The sequence below is a fragment of the Vollenhovia emeryi genome, unplaced genomic scaffold, assembly GCF_000949405.1.
Source record: "Vollenhovia emeryi isolate VEMERY1.0 unplaced genomic scaffold, V.emery_V1.0 DF939148.1, whole genome shotgun sequence".
In the NCBI taxonomy this organism is placed as follows: Eukaryota; Metazoa; Arthropoda; class Insecta; order Hymenoptera; family Formicidae; genus Vollenhovia; species Vollenhovia emeryi.
In genome coordinates, this window is record NW_011967218.1 from 53,538 (window position 1) to 77,473 (window position 23,936).

The 23,936-nt window shown below is 42.7% G+C and overlaps 2 protein-coding genes across 3 annotated transcripts in view; both read right to left on the reverse strand.

Moving 5' to 3' along the window:
* Positions 1–5,051, reverse strand: part of LOC105565845 (plastin-2) — a 31,312-nt gene extending 26,261 nt beyond the window's left edge. Inside the window, exon 1 of the mRNA XM_012019371.1 lies at positions 4,587–5,051. Coding sequence (XP_011874761.1) covers positions 4,587–4,637 — 51 coding nt within the window. The 5' untranslated portion in view covers positions 4,638–5,051. The remainder of the gene's footprint in view (positions 1–4,586) is intronic.
* Positions 5,052–6,755: 1,704 nt separating this feature from the next.
* The window catches only part of LOC105565846 (lysine-specific demethylase lid), a 20,774-nt gene continuing 3,593 nt past the window's right edge, over positions 6,756–23,936 (reverse strand). Inside the window, exons 2-18 of one of the 2 annotated variants that reach the window (XM_012019373.1) lie at positions 21,161–21,377; positions 20,921–21,081; positions 20,407–20,775; positions 20,028–20,306; positions 19,456–19,948; positions 19,154–19,281; positions 18,785–18,979; positions 14,095–14,549; positions 13,756–14,014; positions 12,853–13,681; positions 12,568–12,776; positions 12,253–12,477; positions 12,085–12,166; positions 11,596–12,005; positions 11,188–11,314; positions 10,709–10,851; positions 6,756–10,364 (exon numbers count right to left, since the gene is read on the reverse strand). In XM_012019373.1, the coding sequence (XP_011874763.1) occupies positions 10,317–10,364; positions 10,709–10,851; positions 11,188–11,314; positions 11,596–12,005; positions 12,085–12,166; positions 12,253–12,477; positions 12,568–12,776; positions 12,853–13,681; positions 13,756–14,014; positions 14,095–14,549; positions 18,785–18,979; positions 19,154–19,281; positions 19,456–19,948; positions 20,028–20,306; positions 20,407–20,775; positions 20,921–21,081; positions 21,161–21,377 (4,629 nt within the window). In that variant the 3' untranslated portion in view covers positions 6,756–10,316. Of the gene's footprint in view, positions 10,365–10,708; positions 10,852–11,187; positions 11,315–11,595; positions 12,012–12,084; positions 12,167–12,252; positions 12,478–12,567; positions 12,777–12,852; positions 13,682–13,755; positions 14,015–14,094; positions 14,550–18,784; positions 18,980–19,153; positions 19,282–19,455; positions 19,949–20,027; positions 20,307–20,406; positions 20,776–20,920; positions 21,082–21,160; positions 21,378–23,936 lie in introns of both variants that reach the window. The other variant, XM_012019372.1, reaches the window with a different exon arrangement.

A 23,936-nucleotide genomic window follows, 5' to 3' on the forward strand; every position in this document is an offset into this window, starting at 1 on the left:
CAGTGTACTTGTCTGATTTCATCAATCGCGTCGCTAATGCAGGCTCCTGTGTATTTACGAAACAGTTTTCTAATGTATATGTATATTTTCGTCTCCCTATTCTAATATACGCATTTCATGTCGTGCATACGTCGAGGTAGATTATACACGTTTAAATGTGTGTGTGTGTGGGTAAGGGTTGAGAATCACCCCATCAGGAGAGCGATGTTGCGAAAGGGTGGTAATCCTTTGGAAAAGCACCGACGCGTGTGGCGCACAGAAATGTCACTCTTTTGCACCTTTGTCTGTTTAAAGAGAGACTCGTGTATCATGCCTCGCTCGTTATAATTTACTCTTGCTTTACCTTGTGCAAAAGACGCGATGTTCAAGTGACTTGCTTCGTTAATTAGCTTAATTTGTGAAATTACATTAGAATTTTATTACTCGAGAAAATTCATCGACAACAGACGTTGTATATTTACAAGAATTTAGGAAAAGGAGCCTTTGACGAAACACGAAGGAAGAAATAAATAATTGAATATCAAATACAAAGAGTGCTAACAGCAAACGCGAGTGAAACTGGCGGATATTAAATAATCGAGCGCGTGACAAATGATGCGTGCGAGAAGCAATGAAAATAACAGTTACGAGCCATTTGGTCTTATCGAGAAGTGCTTCCCGTAATAAAAAAAAAACCTATCTCGGTCACCCCGCGAGGGCGAGCGGTGCGTATTTTATCGGGACTTTAAAGCGACGAGTATCCGATGATTCAGCGTCGTGCTAGGGGTGGCCCTTGATGTGCTCTTACTCATCGTTCACACAGAGTTTCGCGACGGAAGATGTAGGAAGGGGTTGCGTCTCTCGCACACCGCTAACGCGATCAATAAGATAATTGAAGACTTTCTCGACAGATACGGCCGACGGAAAGGAGTAATTGCACTGTCTCGCTCGTATGTAAATATCAAGACCCTCCTTACACTTGCGACATTTTATTTTCCGAGTTGCGTAAACAAAGGGAAACGACAAACGCGTGTTGTATCGCCGGGATCAGCCTTTCGCCGATGGAAGTTTATTATCGCGTACTGTGCAAACGAAAATCATAATACGAACATAAATACGAACCACGCGAAAACTCGTCGACATAACGTTATTTGTAAAAACAGTAATTCATTCGTATCGCGTATTATTGGGGTTATTATTGAAAATACTGTAAATTGTTAATTCAAATCGGGATTAAAGTTTGCCGAATTATTCCGAGAGTAAAATAAATGCGTTTTCGCCACGGGCTTATTGATTTTTATCAATTTTATGCCAACAACGAACAAAACGGTGGAAAACTAATATTTCGCGTTTTACACATTTGCAGGTAAAACCACCGACGGAAAAACACGGATGAACATTCTGCAAAAATATTTCAAATAGGCTGAAAGGCGTTATATAAAATTTCTGATATCCCGTTGTAACACGATAAGAAATTGCGCCATCGATATTCCGGTCCGCTCGCAAACGTATATTTAAAAAATTATCTTATTCCGCAACTAGTATATTAATTGGATAAAAATCCTACGAAGGATCGCGTGCAAAAGGTAATAACAAAGTTATAGAGAAACAGAATTTAATATCGGATTATTTCCCGATATTGTAACGGACCGCAAAGGGTTAACGAGTTATATCGAAAGTCAGGTTGCCTTTCGAATCGGAGTCGCGGAGGCGAGAGAAAAAACGATCTCGGAAACGAACCGCTGCGCATTCACAGCCGATCGGCCAACCGTGACAAGCCTGTCGCGGAGAGCAAAGTGCAATCGCGCGGCAACGAGGTCGATTGCACTTCCAAAAGCCGGGGCAAACACATCTGCGGTTTATCTAATTTGTCTCACATGCGAGATGAAGCGTAATCGGAACAGTCGCGAGATTCACGTGGCGGCCCGAAGTGTGAACCACGTGTTAACGACGCTGCGATTGAACGTCTTCAACGCTTCGCAGTCTATTTAATAAGGCAAATCATTTCTGATAAAGTATCCCGAAATTTTTGTACTACTTTGACACTTTTAAGGATAATTTACACCCACTTAGCTGATCTATACACCTACATAGACCAGCAATAACCTACTTTGATGACATTACATTTTTTACTCCTCCCTCGAATCTTTCATTCTAAAAAATTTACTTTAGCTCCTACTTAAGAAGACCTACTTTGATGCTAAATTGGCAAGAATATAAATTTCCGACACCATCAGTTTTAAAGATTAGCAAAGTGAGATAAAATACCTGGAGTTTCTTTTATAAAAGATCAGTGATAATAATTTTTAGGTGTGTACTTGCGAAATTGTTAATCGGCGATCGGCGTACGATCTTATTTATCGGAACATCGACGAGGTAACAACGTTGTTCCTGTCATCAAGAACCGCATTCCGTAATCGCTAATAGCACTCAGAGAATAATATTATTGAACAAGCAAGTAGCGCGTGGGTAGGCTGTTATCAATGTTTGAAAATATTTCATCTGTTCTATATATTTAGCTTAACTGCATCATGCCCAGAGATGCGTGGGCGAGAGAGAAGTGATGCATCGATCAAACTTGCTCTAACAAATCGCTGCGCCAGACTGCACCAGACGTAAACGAACTTTAAACGACGTGTTTGCTCGTAGTCCCAATCGGCGGTTCAATCGTTCGACGCTGAATAATATCGTACAAGTAAAACCACAGAAGGTAGATAAATCGCTCGCTCGATCGATCTTAAAGCGGGCACAGAAATAATTTATATTTTACGTTAAGTGCCGATTCGAGTCTTGCGACGCACACGACAACGAGTCTCGCTAGCTTTCGGTTTCGGGTCACAGCGATCAACAACAAACATGTATGAAGTAAACACGAGGAGCGACATAATAAGAACGATGGTGTATACAACGTGCTTAATCCGTGTGCACGTGCCCAGGCACACGAGAGGCTGCGAAACGAGAAGTGACCAGGTCACCGGTGTTTCTGGCGATCGCGATTACGCGCCCGACCGGTTCGAAACGCTTAACATTAACTTCCCATTGAACGGTTCTCGCATTCTCGCATACCACAACAATCGGAACGAACGGAGGGCGTTACCTGTTTCTCTTTATTTGCTCCGGCTAAGATTGTGGTAAAACCGAGGAAAATCTCGGGGATATATTGGAATATCGACCAGTAATGAAGCCCCGTAGAATCGCGTTGCGCTTTGTCCACATATTATTTCATGAGGAATCAAATTAATTTCCACTTTTGGGTCGTTAACAGGTATAACACAGTACTGAATTATTATCTTGTTCCGCGATAGAATTATAACTGCCCGATAATTACAAGCCTCAGTGGTCGAATTGGTGAGACGCCCGTCTAGAGGGTAAAAAAGTCCAGGTTCAAACCCTGACTGAGGTAATAATTTTCGCAGTAAATTTCTTTAATTAGAATTTGCCAGCCAATCGTTTGGCAATTATTCTACACTTGTTACAAATCTTAAAAGTAAAATTATCTCTGCTCGGAAACAGTTGGGAATGGGACATATATTCATAGGAACATTTTTGCTTAAAATGACCGATACTATCACCTCCCAAAATATTTACCTTTCCTCCCGGGACACCCTGTATATGTCTCAATCATGTAATATTTAATTATATCTCATGGGATCCGATTCTAAAAATCATCAAATCTTCAGAGATTTGATACTTTCTTTGAATGTTCGAGGATACTGAAATCTAACAAACTCCAATCCTATTCTTGTCAGTAATTTTGCAACTATAGATTCAAATAGCTCTATCTCGGAAAGTGTGGGGAATGGGATGTATATTCATAGGAACATTTTTGCTTAAAATGACCGATACTATCACCTCCCAGAGTATTGACCTTTCTTCTCGGGACACCCTGTATATGTCTCAATCATGTAACATTTAATTATATGTCATGGGATCCGATTCTAAAAGTCATCAGATCTTCAGAGATTCGATACTTTCCTTGAATGTTCGAGGATATCTATCGAGATCTAACAAAATCTAATCCTATTCTTTCTTGTCAGTAATTTTGCAACTATACATTCAAATAGCTCTATTTCGGAAACAGTGGGGAAAGGAACATATAGTCATATGAACATTTTTGCTTAAAATGACCGATACTATCATCTCTCAGAGTATTGACATTTCCTCCTGGGACACCCTGTATACAGGTACACATCTGTTCGAAAATTCCGCGTTTTGTGAGCTTTCACGCCCGGGGCGACTATAATACATTCAAGTGACTTTGAAACGACGTTAAAGTGCGAGCGACGAGACAGAATTTTAGGGCCTGAGGCGATGTTTCGGAGCGCAGCCGGGGTTACGGGCTGCGCAGGCGGCAGGAGGTGCCGACCGATGCCGACTGACGGGACGGGGCGGCGACACCCGGTGCGGCGCGGCGCCCGGCCTCGCGGCTCCGGCTCCGGCTCGCGGCACGAGGGTGGGCTTCGACAATGATAAAACCGGCGATCGATAAGAAACCGCGCGCGATAGCCGGCGCCGCGGCACAGCCGGATCGCGGAAAAGCGGCGAGAACTCGCCGGCTCCAACGACAGCCGAGATATAGTAATTTTTTGTCAAGACGCAAAACTCACCGCCTGGAATTGCTCCAACAGCTCCTGCCGGTCGTCGATCGCGGTGGCCATGTTGTCCGAATATATAATCCTTCCGCCTTTCCTTTCTCCGCTACGGCACCCGGTCGCTGCTTCTCCGTCGCTCGCTCCCTCCCTCTCACGCCCTTCGATGCACACTCCCTCTCGCGCTCTCTCCTTTCCTCCTTCAGTCCGTCCGTCCTTCTCGGCCCGATGACTCGGTGTACGTCGTGACACAATGCGGCGCGCAACGTGCGACGACACTCCGCGCGGTCGACCTACGATTGTCTCACTCGTTGAAGCGTGGATCGAGCTGCCGCGAGCGCGCGTGATACTCGATACCGACCGGAAACGACCGCTCGGCCGTTCAGTTTCGGCAAAAGTGTTCCTGGGACTCTACCAGTCAGCCAGTCGGCGTCACGCGCACAGCAAACATCCGACACGATCGGTGTCGCAGCTGGGACTGCGCGCCGGAGCGGCGCTGCTCCAAACACCGCGCGCGCCAGCGGCCCGACCGTTACCGAGAACGCACGAGAATGCCCGACGCGCTCCGAGCTGCTCGGCGACGGTTTGTGATGTGATACACGCCGGCCCCGCGACCTCGATCGCGACCTCGAGAGTGCGTGCGTATCTGCCTGCCAGAGCGTGCGCACCGAATTCCATTTAATAAGCATATTCCAAGATCGATTAGCGAATTATGATCTGTAGGATTTTTAACTTGCGTTCGATCACTGTAGCGCGAATCAAACGACTCGTTTCAATCGCGACTTAAATAGCTAACTTCGGATTGATTTATAAATTACGATTTCCCGGAGAGCGCGGAATTTAAATCCGATTTAGACGTTGTCTCTCGTATAAATATTCGCCTAATTCTAACAATTTTCTGTCCTTTCTCGAAAGACGCTTGTTTCGATTCTCGTTCTCTGTCTCGTATCCAACCCTAGAAATAAAGATATGAAGTCACACGTGTGTAAAGTGCCGATCGAGATAAAATAATATAATTGCAATGCATTAGGCGTACAATTGTATTTTATTTTAAATGCTACTTAAAATGTCCGACATATGAAAATTAACGCAAATATGCTTGTCATTTCATATAAATATTGCGCACGTGGCACGTTTCTGTAATACCGTAATATAATTTGAATAATTAATTCGCTATCTTTGTAGTTAGAGCTTACTGTAACGATTTACGAATTATCTTACAAGAGCCGCGAGATATTTGACTAACGATAAAATCACGGGCGACGAATTCGCGGTATTGCGATACAATTCGTACGAATTCAAAACAAGACCGCATGACGATGACTCATTTTTCACCGAGTGGCAAGGTACGTTGGACTGAAAAATTTAGGTTGACTCATCGTCGTTGAGGCCAACCTGTCTACGCACCGAACACAATAATGCGAAACCGCTTGGCTCGTTTACATTCGCATCGTTTCCGCTTTGTTTCACGGCTCTCGTTGTGCGATAGGAATCACCGTTATCGCATTAATCTAGACCAAATGTGCGAAGAAAATGAATCGTAGATAAGAAGGAAAACATTTTCATTGTCTAAATTATGTAAGGTTGTTAAATGACTCGCATAAGAGCGCGCTCAATATCGCCCGAGCACCCTTTCAGAACGTGCCGTCGACATTGAGCCAGAAATCTCCCCCCGACTTTTCACGTTCCTCTGCTCTTTATTGACATTCTATCTCTCCCACCACATTGAATATGCTCCTACGGTCACCGACCCCTTTTAAATAATGTTACCTCGCGGGGGACGGAGAGACAAACCATCCCGGAATCCCCGCAGCTTCATCTCCCAAAGTCCTTTTTCAAGTTTTCCCAAGAACGCTCGCGCGTTAGAGTAACAGTACAAAAATATATAATTACGCGGAAATATTCTATGGCGTGAAAATATTACAAGACTTTAAAGGAAAAAACTTAATTTTACCACATCCTCGTTACGTGCAAAACTTAACTTTCTCTCGCAAATATGTGTGTAATTAAAAGTCATAATTTACTAAAATACATAATTTGGAGGCTTTTAAGAAATTGAACGGCGAGATAAGACATAACACAGACGGTATCGGATATTACGAGCACGAGTACGAAACAGTATCAAGAATCTAATCGGATGATATCAAACTTAAAAGTAAGAAATACCATCGAGAATTAGATAACGGCTTCTTTGACGTCAAGTGATTTATTCATAGATACATCTACGATAATATATGCAACAAGAAGTGAATCGCTTTCTTATCGAAAGGAGCCGGGCTCCGCCTCAAATAAGGTCCTATTGCGAAGTGATATATCTTTATCGCTACAAGTATTAAGTTAGCCTTCAGAAATTACAGAAATGTTTCGCTTTATACAGTTCTTTGACGGCGAATAAATTACGCACCGGTCGAGAGCTCTCAAGATAATTACGGTAAAACTGTAGAGAATGTAAACTTACAACAGAATATCAGAATCATTCGTAATATACATTTGGCGGAGAGAGAAGATCGCAATTTTAACGACAATAAACTATTAGGAATCGCTAATAAGTATGAAAAATCACATCCCAGTAATACAAATACCAATTCGTGAAGATGTTTCTTCTCTAAAAAAATATGTTCACTATTTAAAAAGGAATTTTGTTGTGTATGTATGTGTGTGCATATCAAAGTAAACTGTATGTATTTACAAAACTAGCTGCGTAAAAATGTAATATTCACGTTGGTATGATTCAACGGAATTGAACGGAATTGAACGGAATAACTAAAGAATCACGAGCAATTTACGCTAACTTAATACAATTTGCCCGACTGTCTCATATTACGCTGAGAATGATGCTGTCGAGATGTTTGCGCACAACGAGAAAGTCGAAACACATAATAGTGTGTTAGAAAGGCATGTAGGCACTTGTGCCTTAGGTATATAACAAGTGATTAATAATTCACAATGATACAAATATTTCATGATAACGTACAATAGTCCAGCTAGAACACGTAAGACGATATTCCAATTTTTCGTTCCCTTTGTGGTAACGCATTGTTAATACACGCTCGAGAAAGATAAGTGAGAGATTACCGTCAGACGCAAAATATTTTGATTTTAAATATCCCACGTCCCGTTTTTTCTTTTTAAAGTTATTAAAGTGAAATCTGATACAAGTCTCCGTATCAAGAGAGAAAAATAAGTAATGTGACAAAGATATCGAAACGTCAACGACTAATGTTTTTGAAAATGCTATCATTAAAAATCCACTGCGTCACATCCAACATCAATCGAAATTATCGATTATTGGGTCTTATTGATCTATACAAAAATATATGTGTACACGTCTCATCGATTCTTTGTTTCACAGCCTGTTTTAAATAAAATGTAGCATACTCATTGTCGACGAAGTACAAGTGGATAGAATTTGTCATTAGCGTCAATATTTGTGTTACAATAAATTCTATTAATCGAATTCTTCGACGTTTCTCTTACGCTATAATTAATATTAGAACAACAATCCTCCGTGTTCGTTAGCAAAGCTCGTTCATCAAACGTCAAGATTTATCCGACAAGTATACAACTATTTAAAACACACTGTGCTGTCGTTGATTCAATCTTTTCGGATTTTCGCTATAAAACTCAAGACTTTTCAATTTTCTTTTATCATAGTAATTATACAAAGTTTTTTTCAGACTCATTCACGATTTACTCGTGAGATTTAGCCTAAGATAAAAGTTGTTCTATATAAAGCACTCTGCGTTCCGCACGCATTTCGCATTGGATGGACTACTACTTTTCTTCGTAAAGTCAAGTAATACAAACTTTTGAAACAAAATAATCAGAGATTAAAAATATCAAATTCGAACCAGAATCAACGCCTATTTAAATATACAATCTTGATTTAATAGATAAGATGTTCTACATATACTGTAGAATAACATTCTTGGTGGAAAGTCAAAGCGGCTTATCGAGAAAATCAACGTTCTTCATAAAATGTTCCTCTAATAAATCTTGCAGTCTAATAACTATCATTTTAATATTATTCATTTGTGTACTCTCCTCACAATACAAACTAATCTTACGTTATGTGATATAATCCACAAAATTGTTATACTCGATAACATGATTCAGTAACTTAACTTCGACAACTACATATTTAAAAGGATGTAAGGGACAAGACCAAATTATCACTTATTTTTATACAATAAATGATAGTACAAAAAAACAATGGAAAAACTAGTTATTATCTCTAATTCATGTAATGTTATGTGAATATTTACATGAAAAATGTTATTTTTCACCAATTTAAGTCAAAAGGAACATAATAAAATGCAGCGCTACGGTTAAATTAAGAATTTAAGAAATACATTTCCTCTTCTAAAAAATAACAAAGATGACGAACACATACAGATGAGAAGTATCATAGAATTACAAAGGAGTGTAAACGCAATAGAGCTTTATAGAGCTGTATAGCCTCTGGTGCAAAAAGAGAGAATATTTACAGATTACTATTTCGGGAAGGCAGAGTAGATATGCTAATTTATCTGCTTGTCTGAATCGTGTCCTTTTATTTTATACAAACTATAGCTTATGTTTACTTTCTATATTCCGATATACTCTAATATTCTAAATGTAATCTAATCATAATACACACATCTCTCAGTCTATTCTGTACATATGATCGGCGCAAAGGAATCCTCGCTTGTCGCTTTGTGCGCCCAACACAGACATTTTAAAAGCCGATACAAAAGATTGACAGATACTTCGCTGCCGTAACGCAATGCTATCTTCCGGAACGATTGGTTACGGTAAATCATTATTTTACCGACAACATTTTCGAGAATATCACTCATCGTTCGGGTTACTCGGCTTGTAATATATCCTTAGTCCAGGGTAATATTTATAGCTAAGGCAACACGCATTATAGACCGTGTTGTTAAGATTGCTGCAAATGAAGCAATCCCGTCGTCGCAGATTGTTAGATATCTCGCATAGAAACTATTTCGTATCCGCAGTAAAAGGCGCGATGTACATAAAATTAAAAATACCGAAAATAACATTTTTCTCTACGGACAAAGCAATTACAAAACTACAAAGGCGTACATGCATCACGGTTCATCCGTGATTCGTTTGCTGTTGGCGTGAAACGAAATCGATAATTTTCCGTAAAAACACAACGAAACAACGCAGACAGAGATACAGACGAATACTTTCGTGTGTACTAGGTAAAACTAATGTTCGTATCATCGCACAATCAAATTTCAAGACGCAAACGCGCGAGTGCGTATGCATGTGTGTGTATGTGTGTATACGAGGAAGCACGAAAATAATTTTCTGATATCGAGCATTGTGCAGCATCGTTCCTACTTGTGAACAAATATTTCATAGATCGATGTATAAATGCAGATCGATGATTGACTAGCGATGCCACTAGCATCTACAAATATAATATTTGCAAATACAAATGAAAACAGTTGATAGATACTTCATGAGAAGAAATGTTCATCATATATGATCGCTGTATCGTAACTCATCTATGCTATAATACTTTGCATCTTAAGTTATCGCTTGTTCGCTGATAAACGATATTCGAATGATGCACGATCTGCAATAGTTTGGCGAGAAACAATTGTTAGTGTTAACTTTGCCTCGCGAGTCGATAGATCGAGAGTCGCACTATCGCAAACACCCCGGAGCCTCGTGCGGAGCTAACAGACGACACGAAGTGGGCTAATGAATCCTAGGACGAGGAATGTCGTTTTCCTAGACACCCGCTTCTGTGTCGGTGGTGCTGCCATGGTACTCCTGGGGCTGAGAAAGGGAAAGAAGTGCATCCAGGCCTAGTGATTTAGCCGGATTTTTCGCGGATCTCGACAGTTTAAAAAGAAAGAAAAAGAAAAAGAGTACCACCAAAACTAAAATCGAGTATACAAGAAAATAATGCAACAAACACGGAAAAGTGAAACCTTGATCTAGGATATGTTTACATATATGCGCAGACATGCATATTTATTATACTTATCAAATAAAATGTAAAATGCGGGCGGTAATATACACAATCCGACAATGTACATAACTTTGTGGATTTAATTACAAAATTTAAAAAAAAGAGGAAACTGTATACATTATGTTTTTCCGAACACTTTTTTTCTTACCGATGCACTTTGCTCGGCTTCTTTACAGTTGCTACAAATATAATCATCTTCCTCCGCAATTTCTGTGCGATCCAATCCGACACAATGCATATGGAACCAACCTTCGCAGCCACCATCACACTGAACCCAATCAACTTCTTTACCTAAATAACAAATAAAATAAATGCGTGTTGAAATATGGACGAAATAAAAATGTAACTTAAGAAACAAATGAGGGTACAATCAAAATACTCTCGAATCAAATTATACACACAAAAGTAATTCCTATAAACATATTTGATACGCGTTATTCATACAATGATCAAAAAATGTATGTACACAATCATTGGCAATATGATGTTTATTACTGACAGTATCCATTGTATATATTACGACATATAATTATATATGTATACGTATATATAGAGAGAGAACACTTATAACACTTAGAAGATATCATTAAAACCACGTTGCGAATGTATTGTAGACAATGTCCTTACCACCAGGCCGTAAGCAGTTAACCGCTGCGCAATCATCCTCTTCGTCCGAACTTTCTTGCTTGGTCTTCTTCGTGCGATTACCGCCTCGCTTCCTAGGACTTTCCTCGCCTTCGCCCTTCTGTTTCACCTGTAATTTACATTCAACTAAAATTGAGCTGTTCAATGTTCGCGAAACTATGAATTACCGATTGTCATGAGTCATTAAAAAAATGCCTCGAATTTCAACTTGCAACAAATCTTCGACTTACTGTTCACAAAAAAAAGACTTGGAATTAATTGCTCTTAAGTACACGTGAATTTAAGACTCGTGAAATACAAATTTACTATAGAAATTTATTATTTCTAACCGAATTAATGTTTTCATTAACACGAAAGATTTCACGCGGTTATCATCGAAGAATCAATTACCTTTCGAGGTCCACGCTTCACTGGGACTGGCGAACTGCTCTGTCTCTTCTCCTTGGTGACGGGGCCGCTGCTTTTGCTGCGTTTAACCACAGTTTTCTCCTCAACTTTTTGCCGTCCGACTTTCTTAAGTAACTCAAACTCCTCCGATTTCCTCTTCCTACCCCGTTTCTTCACGTCCTTCATCTCCTGATTGGCATTCGCTTGAATTTCCTCGAGCGACTTGTATTTCCGCATGGTGTTTTGCGTGTTCATGTAACTCAGTATACCCCAAATGTGCTGCGTTTCGTCCAACGAGACTTCTAACAGATCACCCTCCATCATAAGTTCCTCCAAACGCAATCTCGTGTTTGAAGACAATATACCGAATGACTCACTGTCACCCGATTGAGTTTTCCGCCGAACTTTCGAGACTGAAACAATAATACAAAATGCAATTATTTTCCGACTTCAAATACGTCGCGCACATTTCTCGCAATTCGAGACACTTACTATACGAATACGCGTGTTCGTTACTATTGAAAGTACTACATGTTGGCTCGTCATCCAAGGCAATAACATCGTCATCGTCATCCTGAAATATTAAAAACACCTCTTTACAAACGACGGTCATTTGTAATTTAGATTTCTTGCAACTCATATCGCGCAACCGGTACTCACGGCGGTACTGAGTGTGCTATCGTCCGAATGCACTCCACTGAGGGGCGCGATAGCCTGCACTCTCTGATGTAATTCGGGATTATTCGCTGCCTTTTTCAGCTCGCTGCTGATAATCTTTTCCGTTTTCTCTCTCGCCGCAGCTTCCACTAACTTTTGCGACATTACAGAAAGTTTTGCCAATATCGACGAGACCTCGTCGGTAGCTAAAGCTCTCTTCGTTCGGTCCTAATTAACATTACAAAAATTACGTCAGATATACAATACATAATTTATTTAGACGACGTGAGAATATATACATTTGACGAGAATATCTACCTGCCAATTCATCGCACGTTCCGTTAGGCACTGTAACGCTTCTCCCTCTGGCAATCGGATCGGAATTTTTTGAAGAGTTACTAAAAGAGCCAGTATAGTTTCCAGACGTGGTCGTCGAGAACGCAGACAACACGGACACAAAAACTTCATGTCTTTTGGCCCCGGTGGTTTACCTTTGTACGTTGTCTTGGGCAAAGGCACGCAGTTTGCTGTGAAATACAACAAAATTATATATTAACAAGACGACATTGGGCAATTTTTGATCACTCAAATTGCTGTACGCACTGTGGAACCAATCCTTGCAGAGCTCACACTGGAGCATAATGCCGAATCTCGGTCGCCGGCAAACGCAATACTTGGAATCTTCCGCTTCCGCTTTCATCTTCATCAAATTTCTCTCCCTCAAGCTTCTCATCGCTTCCATCTCGCGCTGTTGTGCCAGCTTGAAGGCAGCCACCACGGTCGCCGGGCTGTTGCAGTCGTCCAATTTCGTATCGCAGACGTAAACAGCGCCTGTGGACTCGTCGCCCTTATTCTTCTTAGCTTTCATCCCCTGTACACCGACGCCAATTCGCGGCGACAGAGCTTCCATCAGCGTGTAGTGCGAGTTTTTCCTAAGGAATGTCCTCGCGGTCCTCTCTTTCCACGCTTTCGATTGTGAGAGGGTGTTTTCCACCGTCGGGAGGTCAGTAAGATACAAAGGGATGATCCTTCCCCTCCTTAATAAATCGTCCAAGGTATCGTAATACGGCATGTGTTCGCGCGCTCGTATCTCGTCGCACAGCTTCGTCCAGTTCTTCGCTTTGTTCAGTGTGTCTTGAAGAATATCCAAGCTCGGCAAGTACGCCTCGACCTCATCAGCCTCGCGAATAAATTCCTCCACAGCCGCGATGGTCCGTCTATTCTTGGAGTTGAGAAACACCTTGGCCTTCTCTTCCCACTTGTCGATCGCTTTCGTTAACGCGTGCAATTCCGACAACGTATTTTCGATGCTGACATGAGGCGGTATCGTCATGCCTTTCTCGACCAACTTGGCCAGCTCGTCGCGACTAACGGATTTCGGGTCGTCTTGGAGGGATTTCACCTCTTCTAGCCACTGTATCTGCGCCAATTGCTGCAGAATAAAGAGTTTTAAAACATAAAAATAACTACCTTCAAAAGTAAACATACATCCACACGATTACATACTTGTTTCAGTTGTACCAGTTGAGGCAATTCGATGCAGATGGAATCGCCAAAGTCGATGCACTTCTCCAATTTCTCAACGTCGCAATCCTCGTCTTTCTCGAATTCTGTCGCGTCCTTTTGGAACTGTACCACTTGATCGAGTATAAACTTAACGCCATCCGACTCCTTAAGCTCACAGCACAGGTTGGTTATTTCCTTGTAGAAAAGTGTCAACTCCTCCACAGTGAGTTTGTACTTGGTGTCGACCGTTTGCCTAGTCCTGTGCAGGGCGAGAATTGCGCAAGCGCCAATAAAACCTTACGAATCGCGATACATGATAGAATCTTACGCTCCACCAACCTTGTACGTTGTTTGTTGTTTAACAGCTGTTGCGCGACGCTCGCACACTTCTCGGCATCCTGTACAGCAGTGGTTAGAGCCGTCAGTAGCTCGCTCTCGGGGAACTTCTTACTCTCGGCCTCGTTCAGAAGTTCCTTCAACTCGTTCAATTCGATCTTGTCGTTCTTGGGGTCCATCGCATCCTTCACTTTGGCGACCCACGAGTCGAACGACTCGGCCTTCAGCTTCAACTTTTGCAACATGATCGGCAACTCATCCAACGTGTACCGATAGCGCAGCGTATGCTTCTCCGGCGAGCAGGTGCACAAGTCGGCAAAGTGTCTCAGGCAAACTACCTGCAACTTGTGGTACGTACACGTGACCGCGCTCAGGAAACAAGTGGTCTTGCATGCCTCACATTGTCTCTCGTCGTCCGGCAGAAGCTCGAAAGCCTCGCGCTCCGCTTCCGTCACACCCTGAGCAGAATAAGTTATCCAAGGTTATCCAGGCTCGCAAATCTAGTTAAATCCGCCACGTGCCGCGGCGACTCTTCGACGAGGCGCTAGAAATGCACGGGAGGCGCGCCAGGAGCAACGTTGGCTCGCGAATGATATTTCACCGACGCACGCGTGTCCATTTGCGGTGGGCGAACGTAGCGCGGAACTCGCAGCGCTCGCGCGATCAACGTGACACACCGCTCTGTGGCTCGGGCGCGAAAGCGCACGCACTCGCGGGTAAATCGCGCGAAACAGCCGCGAGAAGACCGAGCTGCGCGTTCAGCATCATGGCACAAGGCTTCGAAAACATAACCTGTTTACTCACCTATATGTAAGTTACATAACTTACGGGTGAAGACGCAGCGAACAAGCCAGTCAAGGCCGACGGGCGCGATTACGACGACTATTTTGACCGCGAGGACGCGACGATAACGGCGGGTCCCGCGGAATCGGCGACGACGAAAATATGTGGCGACATCAATTGCGCTCGTAACGTGGACAGACGGTCCCTACTAGCTCCAAATGGTTGGCGATACCCGCGAGCGCCGTGTATGTACGAATTTTGCCGCGCGGCCCGCGCGCACGTATGTGTGCTCGTGTCCGCGTATGCGTGCGCCTGCGCGCGCGTGCACGTGCGCGTCAGCCGCGAGCGCGCTGTTGGCACGTAATGTACTACTTGGCCTAAATATATTGACCTTTCGTGGCAACGGTACTGCCAGTCTTCGCACATTCGATCATTCCCATTAGAAACCAGAGGCTCTGCCAGAGGCTTGTTTCCTGTTGCTACACTGGTGAACTGGTGCAACAAATTGGAATAAAGCCTTGTGTCCACGATCCAAGAACTTGGTTCAAGTTCTAGTTTCGAGAAATGTGTAGCCAATCAACCTGCAGCTATTCCATAAAAGCTGCAAGGTGATTGGCTACGCATTTCTCGGAACTAGAACTTGGACACAGTTCTTGGATCGTGGACACAAGGCTTTAGACAAGTATGTTTTTTCTCATTCTAGCTTACCGCACTACAGTTCACCAGTGCAGGAAAAGAAAATAAACCGAAGATTGCAAACTCTTGGGACGTTTTCGGCGCATCTGTTGATTCTCGGCGCGGAAAAATTTGGGTGTTTACGAAGAAGCACTTCTCGGAGTTGGGTGTTTGGGCCGGACATGCGCACGCCTCTCAATGATTCATGCATTTCATGCTTTGCCCGAACTGTCTCTAAAGGCCTATGTCCACGATGCCAGAACTTGATCCAAGTTCTAGTTCTGAGAGATCTGTAGCCAATCAACTTGCAGCTTTTCCGTAAGAGATGCAAGTTGATTGGCTACACATTTTTCAAAACTAGAACTTTGACACAGTTCTTGGGTCGTGGACACAAGGCCTAAAGGCCTATGTCCACGATACTAGAACTTGATCCAAGTTCTAGTTCTGAGAGATCTGTAGCCAATCAACTTGCAGCTATTCCATAAAAGCTACAAGTTGATTGGCTATTTATTTCTCGGAACTAAAACTTGGATCAAGTTCTAGCATCGTGGATACAAGGCCTAAAGCCCGTATCAGACTACGGATTCGGATTAGATTGAAATTTAACCAATCACAGTAAAGTTTACTAATCTCAAGTAACTTTTATTCTGATTGATCAAATTTAAATCTAATCCCAATCTGATACGGGCTTAAGAGGATCCCGTAGCACGTCTACCGACATCTATGTATTACCGACAGAATTACCATTTTCGTATATACATGAGCACACGGACACACTACTACGATACATCACACCCATACATAAACACGAAAGTTTAATTCTAGCTATACTCTTATTTTAAACGTCTAATCCCAATTTAGAGGGTTTCACAGTAATTCTACATGTCATCGAATCCAGGGAAACTCAGTTTCATGTGAGTACAAGTTGTAGAACTTTTATACGAAGCACAAGTATGACGGAGTGACAGTTCGCGTCTTTGAGGTTATATGTGATCGATATATGAATTTTGTAATTTTTACTCATTTTTGGTATCAAATTGGAGTTTCCCCGGATCATCAATGCATATACTGTAATTGTACGCAAGCATTTTTGATTCCATGAATTGAATACGACGATAGGTTAGAATTACGAAAATGGTATTCTGTCGGTAAAACAGACCCGCTACGGGATCCTCTTAATGGCGACCCGGGTAAACCCGGGTTTGGGCAGACTGATTCGAATTGGTTTCCTACGTAAGGACAGGTAAGTTGGAATATTACACGATCCAGTTATTAATAATAGTAATGAAAATATAATTTATTGTCAGTCAAGTCTTTACAAAATTGCGACGACTTTAGGATCCTCATGTGCACACACACATAAATTTGGTAAAGACTTGACTGACAATAAATTATATTTTTATTACTATTATTAATAACGAGGATGTAATATTCCAACTTACTTGTCCTTACGCAGGAAACCAATTCGAACCAGTCTGCCCAAACTCGGATTACCCGGGTCGCTATTAAGGCCTGTGTCCACGATGCTAGAACTTGGTCCAAGTTCTAGCATCGTGGACATTGGGCTTTAGAGACAATTCGGGCAAAGCATGAAATACATGAATCATTGAGAGGCGTACGCGTGTCCGATCCACTGAAATATATACTAACTGGAACGCGCGCTAGAGCCGAGCCGTGTGTACCGAGAGAAAGCATCATCGAGTAGCGTTTGTCATTGTCTGGTTTATAGGGTGGTCGAGAGTGGGGACGGAAAGGTACAGTCCGATCAAGAAATTAGCTCGTTGTCAGAGATTACACGATCTCGCGCAGTTGTGCTGCGCTTCGATTTAACTTTTGGTTCGAACTGTACTAGACAATGACAGACGCCACTCGACGATGCTCTCTCTCGGTACACACGGCTCGGCTCTAGCGCGCGTATATATTTCAGTGGTCCGATTCAAGCCTAAGGGCCATTGCACACAAAATTGCATAGCTGCATGTGCATAGCATAATAACCGTTTGAACCAATGAACATCGAACATTGAGTCGCCATATTGATTTACATAACGCGCTCATTGGTCCAGACGGTCTTGTGCTATGCCTATGCAACTATGCAATTTTGTGTGCGATGGCCCTAACTCCGAGTGCTACTTCGTAAACACCCTCAAGCGGGAAACACACGCTTTTGCACAAGTGCATAAGCATATGCATAACGAATGTGATTGGTCAATTTCGTTGTGCGTTTGCTTATAGACCAATCAAATTCGTTACGCATATGTTTATGCACTTATGCAAAAGTGTGTGCTACCCGCTTTAGACTTTATGCAGGGCTGCTTTCGCGAGAAGATCAAAAGGATCCAGGTTAAAATGACCCTGTGCTATAATTGGTCAAATCTGAAATTTCATAGCAGCACATTGAAATGTTATTCTCGCGAAAGCGGCCCAGGGTGAATATTAATGGACATACCCAACCTTTCACCATAGAAGAATTACTGACCGCGACTGGGAAAAAATGGACAAAACATAGACATAGAAGATAGACCCAGCATGCCCATTCATTTCCTTAAGAAAAGTTGTCACGAACATAACAGACAGAGAGGCAAAATAGAGTGGCCGCAGGGGGCATGAGAGGGAGCGAGAGACAAAATATTGTCTTGCGCAGACAATGTTTTGTCTCTCGCTCCCTCTCATGCCTCCTGCGGCCACTCTATTTTGCCTCTCTGTCTGTTATGTTCGTGACACGTTGGGAACACGTATACTAGGTCTACCTTCTATGTCTATGGGACAAAATCTCGTTATATGTGTCTGAATCATGTAATATCTACTTACATTTCTCGAGATACAATCAGATGCATGACTGAGACACATATAGCGAGATTTTTTCCACTTTTTTCCAGGTCTGGTTACAGTTGCGGTCGGGAAGTCATCTCCTATGGTAAAAGGTTGGTACACCCATTAATATCCACCCTGTATATGCAATATACATGAAATCAAAATGTTGCATTTAACATTACAGAACAAATGCAGGACGGTTCTCCTAAATCGTGAAATATTCCGGCATTCAACGAGTAAATCGGATTGTCGCAGCAGTTAAAGAATAAAAGCGAGACTCGATTCGTTGCAAAAACAATTGCTATCGAAGACATGAAATATTTAGAGATAATAAATGGGGTAAATTGAAAACCTCAGATGTGTGGTGAGATACTGCAAATTTTTGGTACTCAGAAATCTGACGCAGTAAACATCACAGACTCACCCATTCCAGCAGGTTTTTCCGCAATTTTTTCTCATCCTCCACCATTTGCAACATGTCGTGATACGTGGCGGTCGCGACTCCGATGTCCAATGAATCTGGATCCAGTGACATTTTACAAACCAGCTCGTCGTGAGAGAACACACAGAACCTTCTCAAGTTGGAGTAATGCGTGATGCAATCTCGTCCGATCTTGAGCTGATGGGAAAGGTAATTAAACTAGTATATCACCTAGGCATACGTATAACCTAAATACATAATAGAGTATATGTAAAGTGTTGTATTTGAATTGTTGAGTGTTCGAATATCGCAACTGCGTTCGCTTTATTCGGACCGAGACGAACCCGAGTGCGCCACAATTTACACACGTACCCAGTCCGCTGGTGCAAAATTTACAGCCTCTGCAAAATTGTATCCCTGATTAAAACCTGCGTGGTACGCCCTTGGAAACGTCACGACGAATTCACCCGCGTGCTGGTCTGTTCTGAATACCGGGACTCCTGTTGAACGATTGCAAGATTACATTTAAAGACAATATCGCGCGGAAACGTAAACTGGATAAACGTTAAATAATTCGCGTTAATCCACTCCGCCGCGAATGCTACAAATGTGGAATTCTCTCGTTCGATTTTACCGTACGCGTGTGTGAATACACGACACTATATACAGCATACCTTCGCTTGTCAGTATGTTTGGATTCATGATGGTAACAAGTTGATGCAACAAATCGGGCTGGCTATGAAACAGCTCCGGTGCGGCGGACTTCATCGAGTGCTCGAAGCGCTCCGCCTGAGAACCCGGTACGCCGTACCATGTCTTTGGTTCGCCCCAGTGCAGATAGTTGATGGAATAGCTCCAGTGATCCTCATTGTGCCAGCAGAACGTCGCGAAGCACATGCCGACGTACATCCAGGGGACTTTCATGCCGCTTATGTCAGCGTTAATGTGACCGAGGATACTCCCGCGTAAAATTGGCAGGTTGTTCAGATTCCACGAAGACTCGGCGTACTCTTGATCGCAAGTGAACAAATTAACGCTGGTCTTGGTTGGGAATCCGGATCCGTGATCCATCGTGTGCAAATCGGCGCCGTATTCCACGGTGACGTCTTCGTCGATGGACGAGACTATTCGCCAGAATTCCTTTTCCACCAGCGACGTCGGGACCATCTGCGGACAAAAAAGCGATTGGTTATATGTGACGAAGAAACGAATACACGCGTATGCATCTCGGCCAGCACGGACTCACATGGACAGGCATATTAAAGTAGTCGCTCTTGAACTGATCAGCCATTTCTCCGAATTGCTGCAGCGTGTATTCCCTCTGCGCCTGTTCGAAGCCGAACGCCTCCATCGGCTTCGAGACCTCCTCGGCGACGCACTTGGGACACCGCCAGTCACCCTTTGGTATTTCCGTCAACGGTGGCATAAGGCAAAAAGTGTGATAGCTGTCGTCACATCCGTCGCACAGTAACATGTTTTCCTCATTGTCACCTCTCCCGCAATTGTGACAAATATATTTCGCCAACTAGACAAGAGCAGAGAAGATAGTAAAATTATCATACGGTTGTATATTATCTCTTATTGTAAAAGTGTTGCAGCGTTATAGTCTGTCGAGTTATGCTTACAGGATCGAACTCGTAAACGAGCTTCAGGCCACGCGTCTTGTTGGATTTCTTTCCCTCTTTGGTATTAAAGCCGGCCATTTTCGGGCCTGGTCCGTAAAACTGTAACTTTTTGAGCTCCTTGCTCTTGTCCGGATCGCAACTGAGATACCTGCTTTTAATCTTGTCCTTGCACTCATTGTCCGAGTCGCATTCCTCCTTGCAGTCTTCCTGTTTAATCGACACATCTTGCTTCTCTTCTTGCCCGGAAAATCGTTTGGATCGCCGCGAGAATTTCTCGTTCGGCGGTTTAATCTGTTGCCGAGATATTATACCGTGTGGCTTATAATCGCGATCCCTCTTCTCATTCGCGTCCGAATCTGGCTCGATTTTCTACCCCAAGACAAAACAAAAGATTAGTGATTGGTATCAACTGCATAACGCAATCGCACAATTATTATTAGTCTCGATAAAGTTACAATTGAATTATGCAGATAATGAATTTCGCGAGAATGTTGAGACGTGAAAATTGACTTACAAGATCTGACAGTGTCTTTCCTTGCTTGAAAACGTCAAAGGGATATAAAATTCTCTCGTAATGATTCTTCAATATGCTGCCTACGCTTCGTCCGGAGGGATAACCCAGTTTATTGGCAATCTTTGCCCATCTTCTTTCCTTAGTCACAGTCTCTATGCCGCCTGTAATAACGCAGGGAAAATTAAAACCGTAAACGCGAGAAGAGCGCGCGATAAATAGAAGCGTGTAATTGAAACTCACCTTCATCCGTGACTATTTTGTGTAGGGAATACAAGTCCAGTGCTTTGCGCTCCACGAGGGGGATTTTCAAGGAGGAGCCTTGAAGCTCCCAGAACTTTGCGATTTGATCTAAAAAATTAAGCTTTATCCTGGTCTTGGCCTCCAATTCATTTAACCTCTGTATTCTCGGAACAAATTTGAACTTGTCCACGTCCACGGCAAACGGTGGCTGCCAGTTCTGTAACACAGGCCACAGGCACTTTACGGACAACGACAGAAACAAGCTCGATTCAACAGTCTTACATTGACAAGGACGAAAGTTCTCGCCTGTCGCCTCTCTTCTCCCTCTCGCTCGTTTCTACTCTATGAGGTTTAGGCTCGGAAAAATCATCCGAGCTTAAAGTCCGATTAATAATAGTCGCGCGTACTCTACGTCGGCAACGATTGTTACTTATTCACGGAGCCGAAGATCCGGTACTATTTCGAGTCGTAACCGGAGGCGCGATATTATACGTAGCCCTTACCTCGTTGTAACTAACGCTCGATAGCAAGTTTAAGAGGATAATTGAGTTTTCAACAAACTCCCTTCGATACGTATCGCATACACATCGGGTTAAATTTGGAATGAAAATGTCAGCGTGTAGATTTAATCCCACGTCCTCAGTGGGATCTGACGGACCCTATCCAAGTGTTTCATCCTACGTGTAATATAAAATAGCCAATATTTAACGCCACGCTTTATTGTACAAATTGTAGAGAATCTATTATCCCTGTGTATATTTTATTTAAATGGCGATCGCGTTGATTGTCACATTTCATCCGTAAATTTTCGCACGATGTTGGAATCAACAAAATTTGGACTTTTCAACATATCCGTGTATCTATACGCTTAATATCGCGTATAAATATAATCCACCTGCGTGACAATTACATTTCTAAATATACAGATATATTCTATACGTCGCGTGATGAAACGATCAAACGGTACAATCGATAAATCGACGACTTCCTTTCACGATAACATAGAGAATTAGTTGACTTTTAAAACGCAGCAAATGAGGTACACACGAATGTCTGCGACATTCAGACATGTTTACTGGTTAATGGATACATTTTCATACATTTTTCATTGACTATCACGCTATACTGCGTCGTTTACAAAAGGGCTACGCGGGAAAGGAAAAGTTGTATGAACAAGATCAGTGTAATCGAAATAAAATCGTTGAAACAACGCCAGCGTCGACAAACGAAAAACGTTAGATAGTTGTCCCAATAATCTGGATATTTATAATAGTTCAAGCCTAATTAAAATACAAATACAACTGAGTGAATTGTTTACGTTCGCGGCAGCCTGTGACGTTAACGTTTTTTAAGTCAGCAGCATTTTTCCTGTATCTACATGACAAGTTACTTTGAGCAAGTTAATTAAATCGAAGTGTGGACGCGTGAGGATTCCCAAACACGTGGGCGGAGTTTTACAAAAAAAAATTCGAAATTGAAAGAACACCGAGGTCTGCCGCGGCGCGTTGTACGCGCGGCGATACTTCAATAAGCGACCGAGTGTCGCGCGGACAGCTTAATTTTTATTTGGAGCAACGTCGAAACGCTCGCAATCGTCCGCGCTGCCGTTTCACGAGCGTCCAACGCCCGTGTGTGTAACGTCGCGCGCTTCCTACGACACAACTTCCGTAATGGCGGCGTGCTCTCGGGAAAATATCAGCTCTAGAAAGTAGTAGAGGCCTTCTATTCTCATCGAGCGCACCGTCGTGCGCTCTTCTATCGCGCGCAACGTCGGTGCATGCCTCGCAGAGAGGAAAATTGAGCAGATTTTCGAAAAATTCCCACGGGACGGAAAACTGGATCGCGACTCTCGCGTACTTGTCAACCGAGGATGTAAAAAAAAACACGTCGATTGAGATTAATTTTATTGATTTGTTTTTAGGTACTGGAGCTGTACTGAAGAATTGCCGTCTTTAGTCTCGATTTTCTCAAGAAATATCATTCGCACGGGAAAAATGCATAGAGTATATAATGTGTGTTTTGATAAGATCTACAACTTTTATTTAAAACAGTTTTCAAAATTTTTGATATTCAGCGAGATAAATGTTAAAAACCGTAATTTTTATGAGTTTTTCATGGTTTTCGCCGAGGGGAAAACTGCTGACCAAAATCTTGTACACCAATGCCCACTAATGCCCGTTGGGCATTACTTTATCTTATTTTATCTTTGTAATGTCCCGGCAAGGCCTAATGCCCACAGAGCCGTTTCTAAGCTAAACGGGGCCGGGTGCAAAAAAGCAAATTCGGCCACTTAATTAGCGCGAGAAAGCAGGACCGATCAAACCGCGAAGCCGATGAAACCGCGAGGCTGATGAAACCGCGGGGCCGCGTGCGACGCCGGTTGCACGCGCCTAACGGCGGCCCTGAATACCCAAAAAAATGCCTAGTAATGCCCCGTAATGCCGCAAATCTGTACACCGCAATACCAAAATCTTGTACACCAATGCCCAGTGGGCATTACTTTATCTTATTGTTGTATTTTATCTTTATAATGCCCCAGCAAAGCCTAATGCCCAAAAAATGCCTAGTAATGCCCAGTAATGCCGCAAATCTGTACGTCACAATACCAAAATCTTGTACACCAATGCCCAGCGGGCATTACTTTATCTTATTAGCTTGTTTTATCTTATTTTATCTTTATAATGCCCCAGCAAAGCCTAATGCCCAAAAAACACCTAGTAATGCCCAGTAATGCCGCAAATCTGTACGTCGCAATACCAAAATCTTGTACACCAAT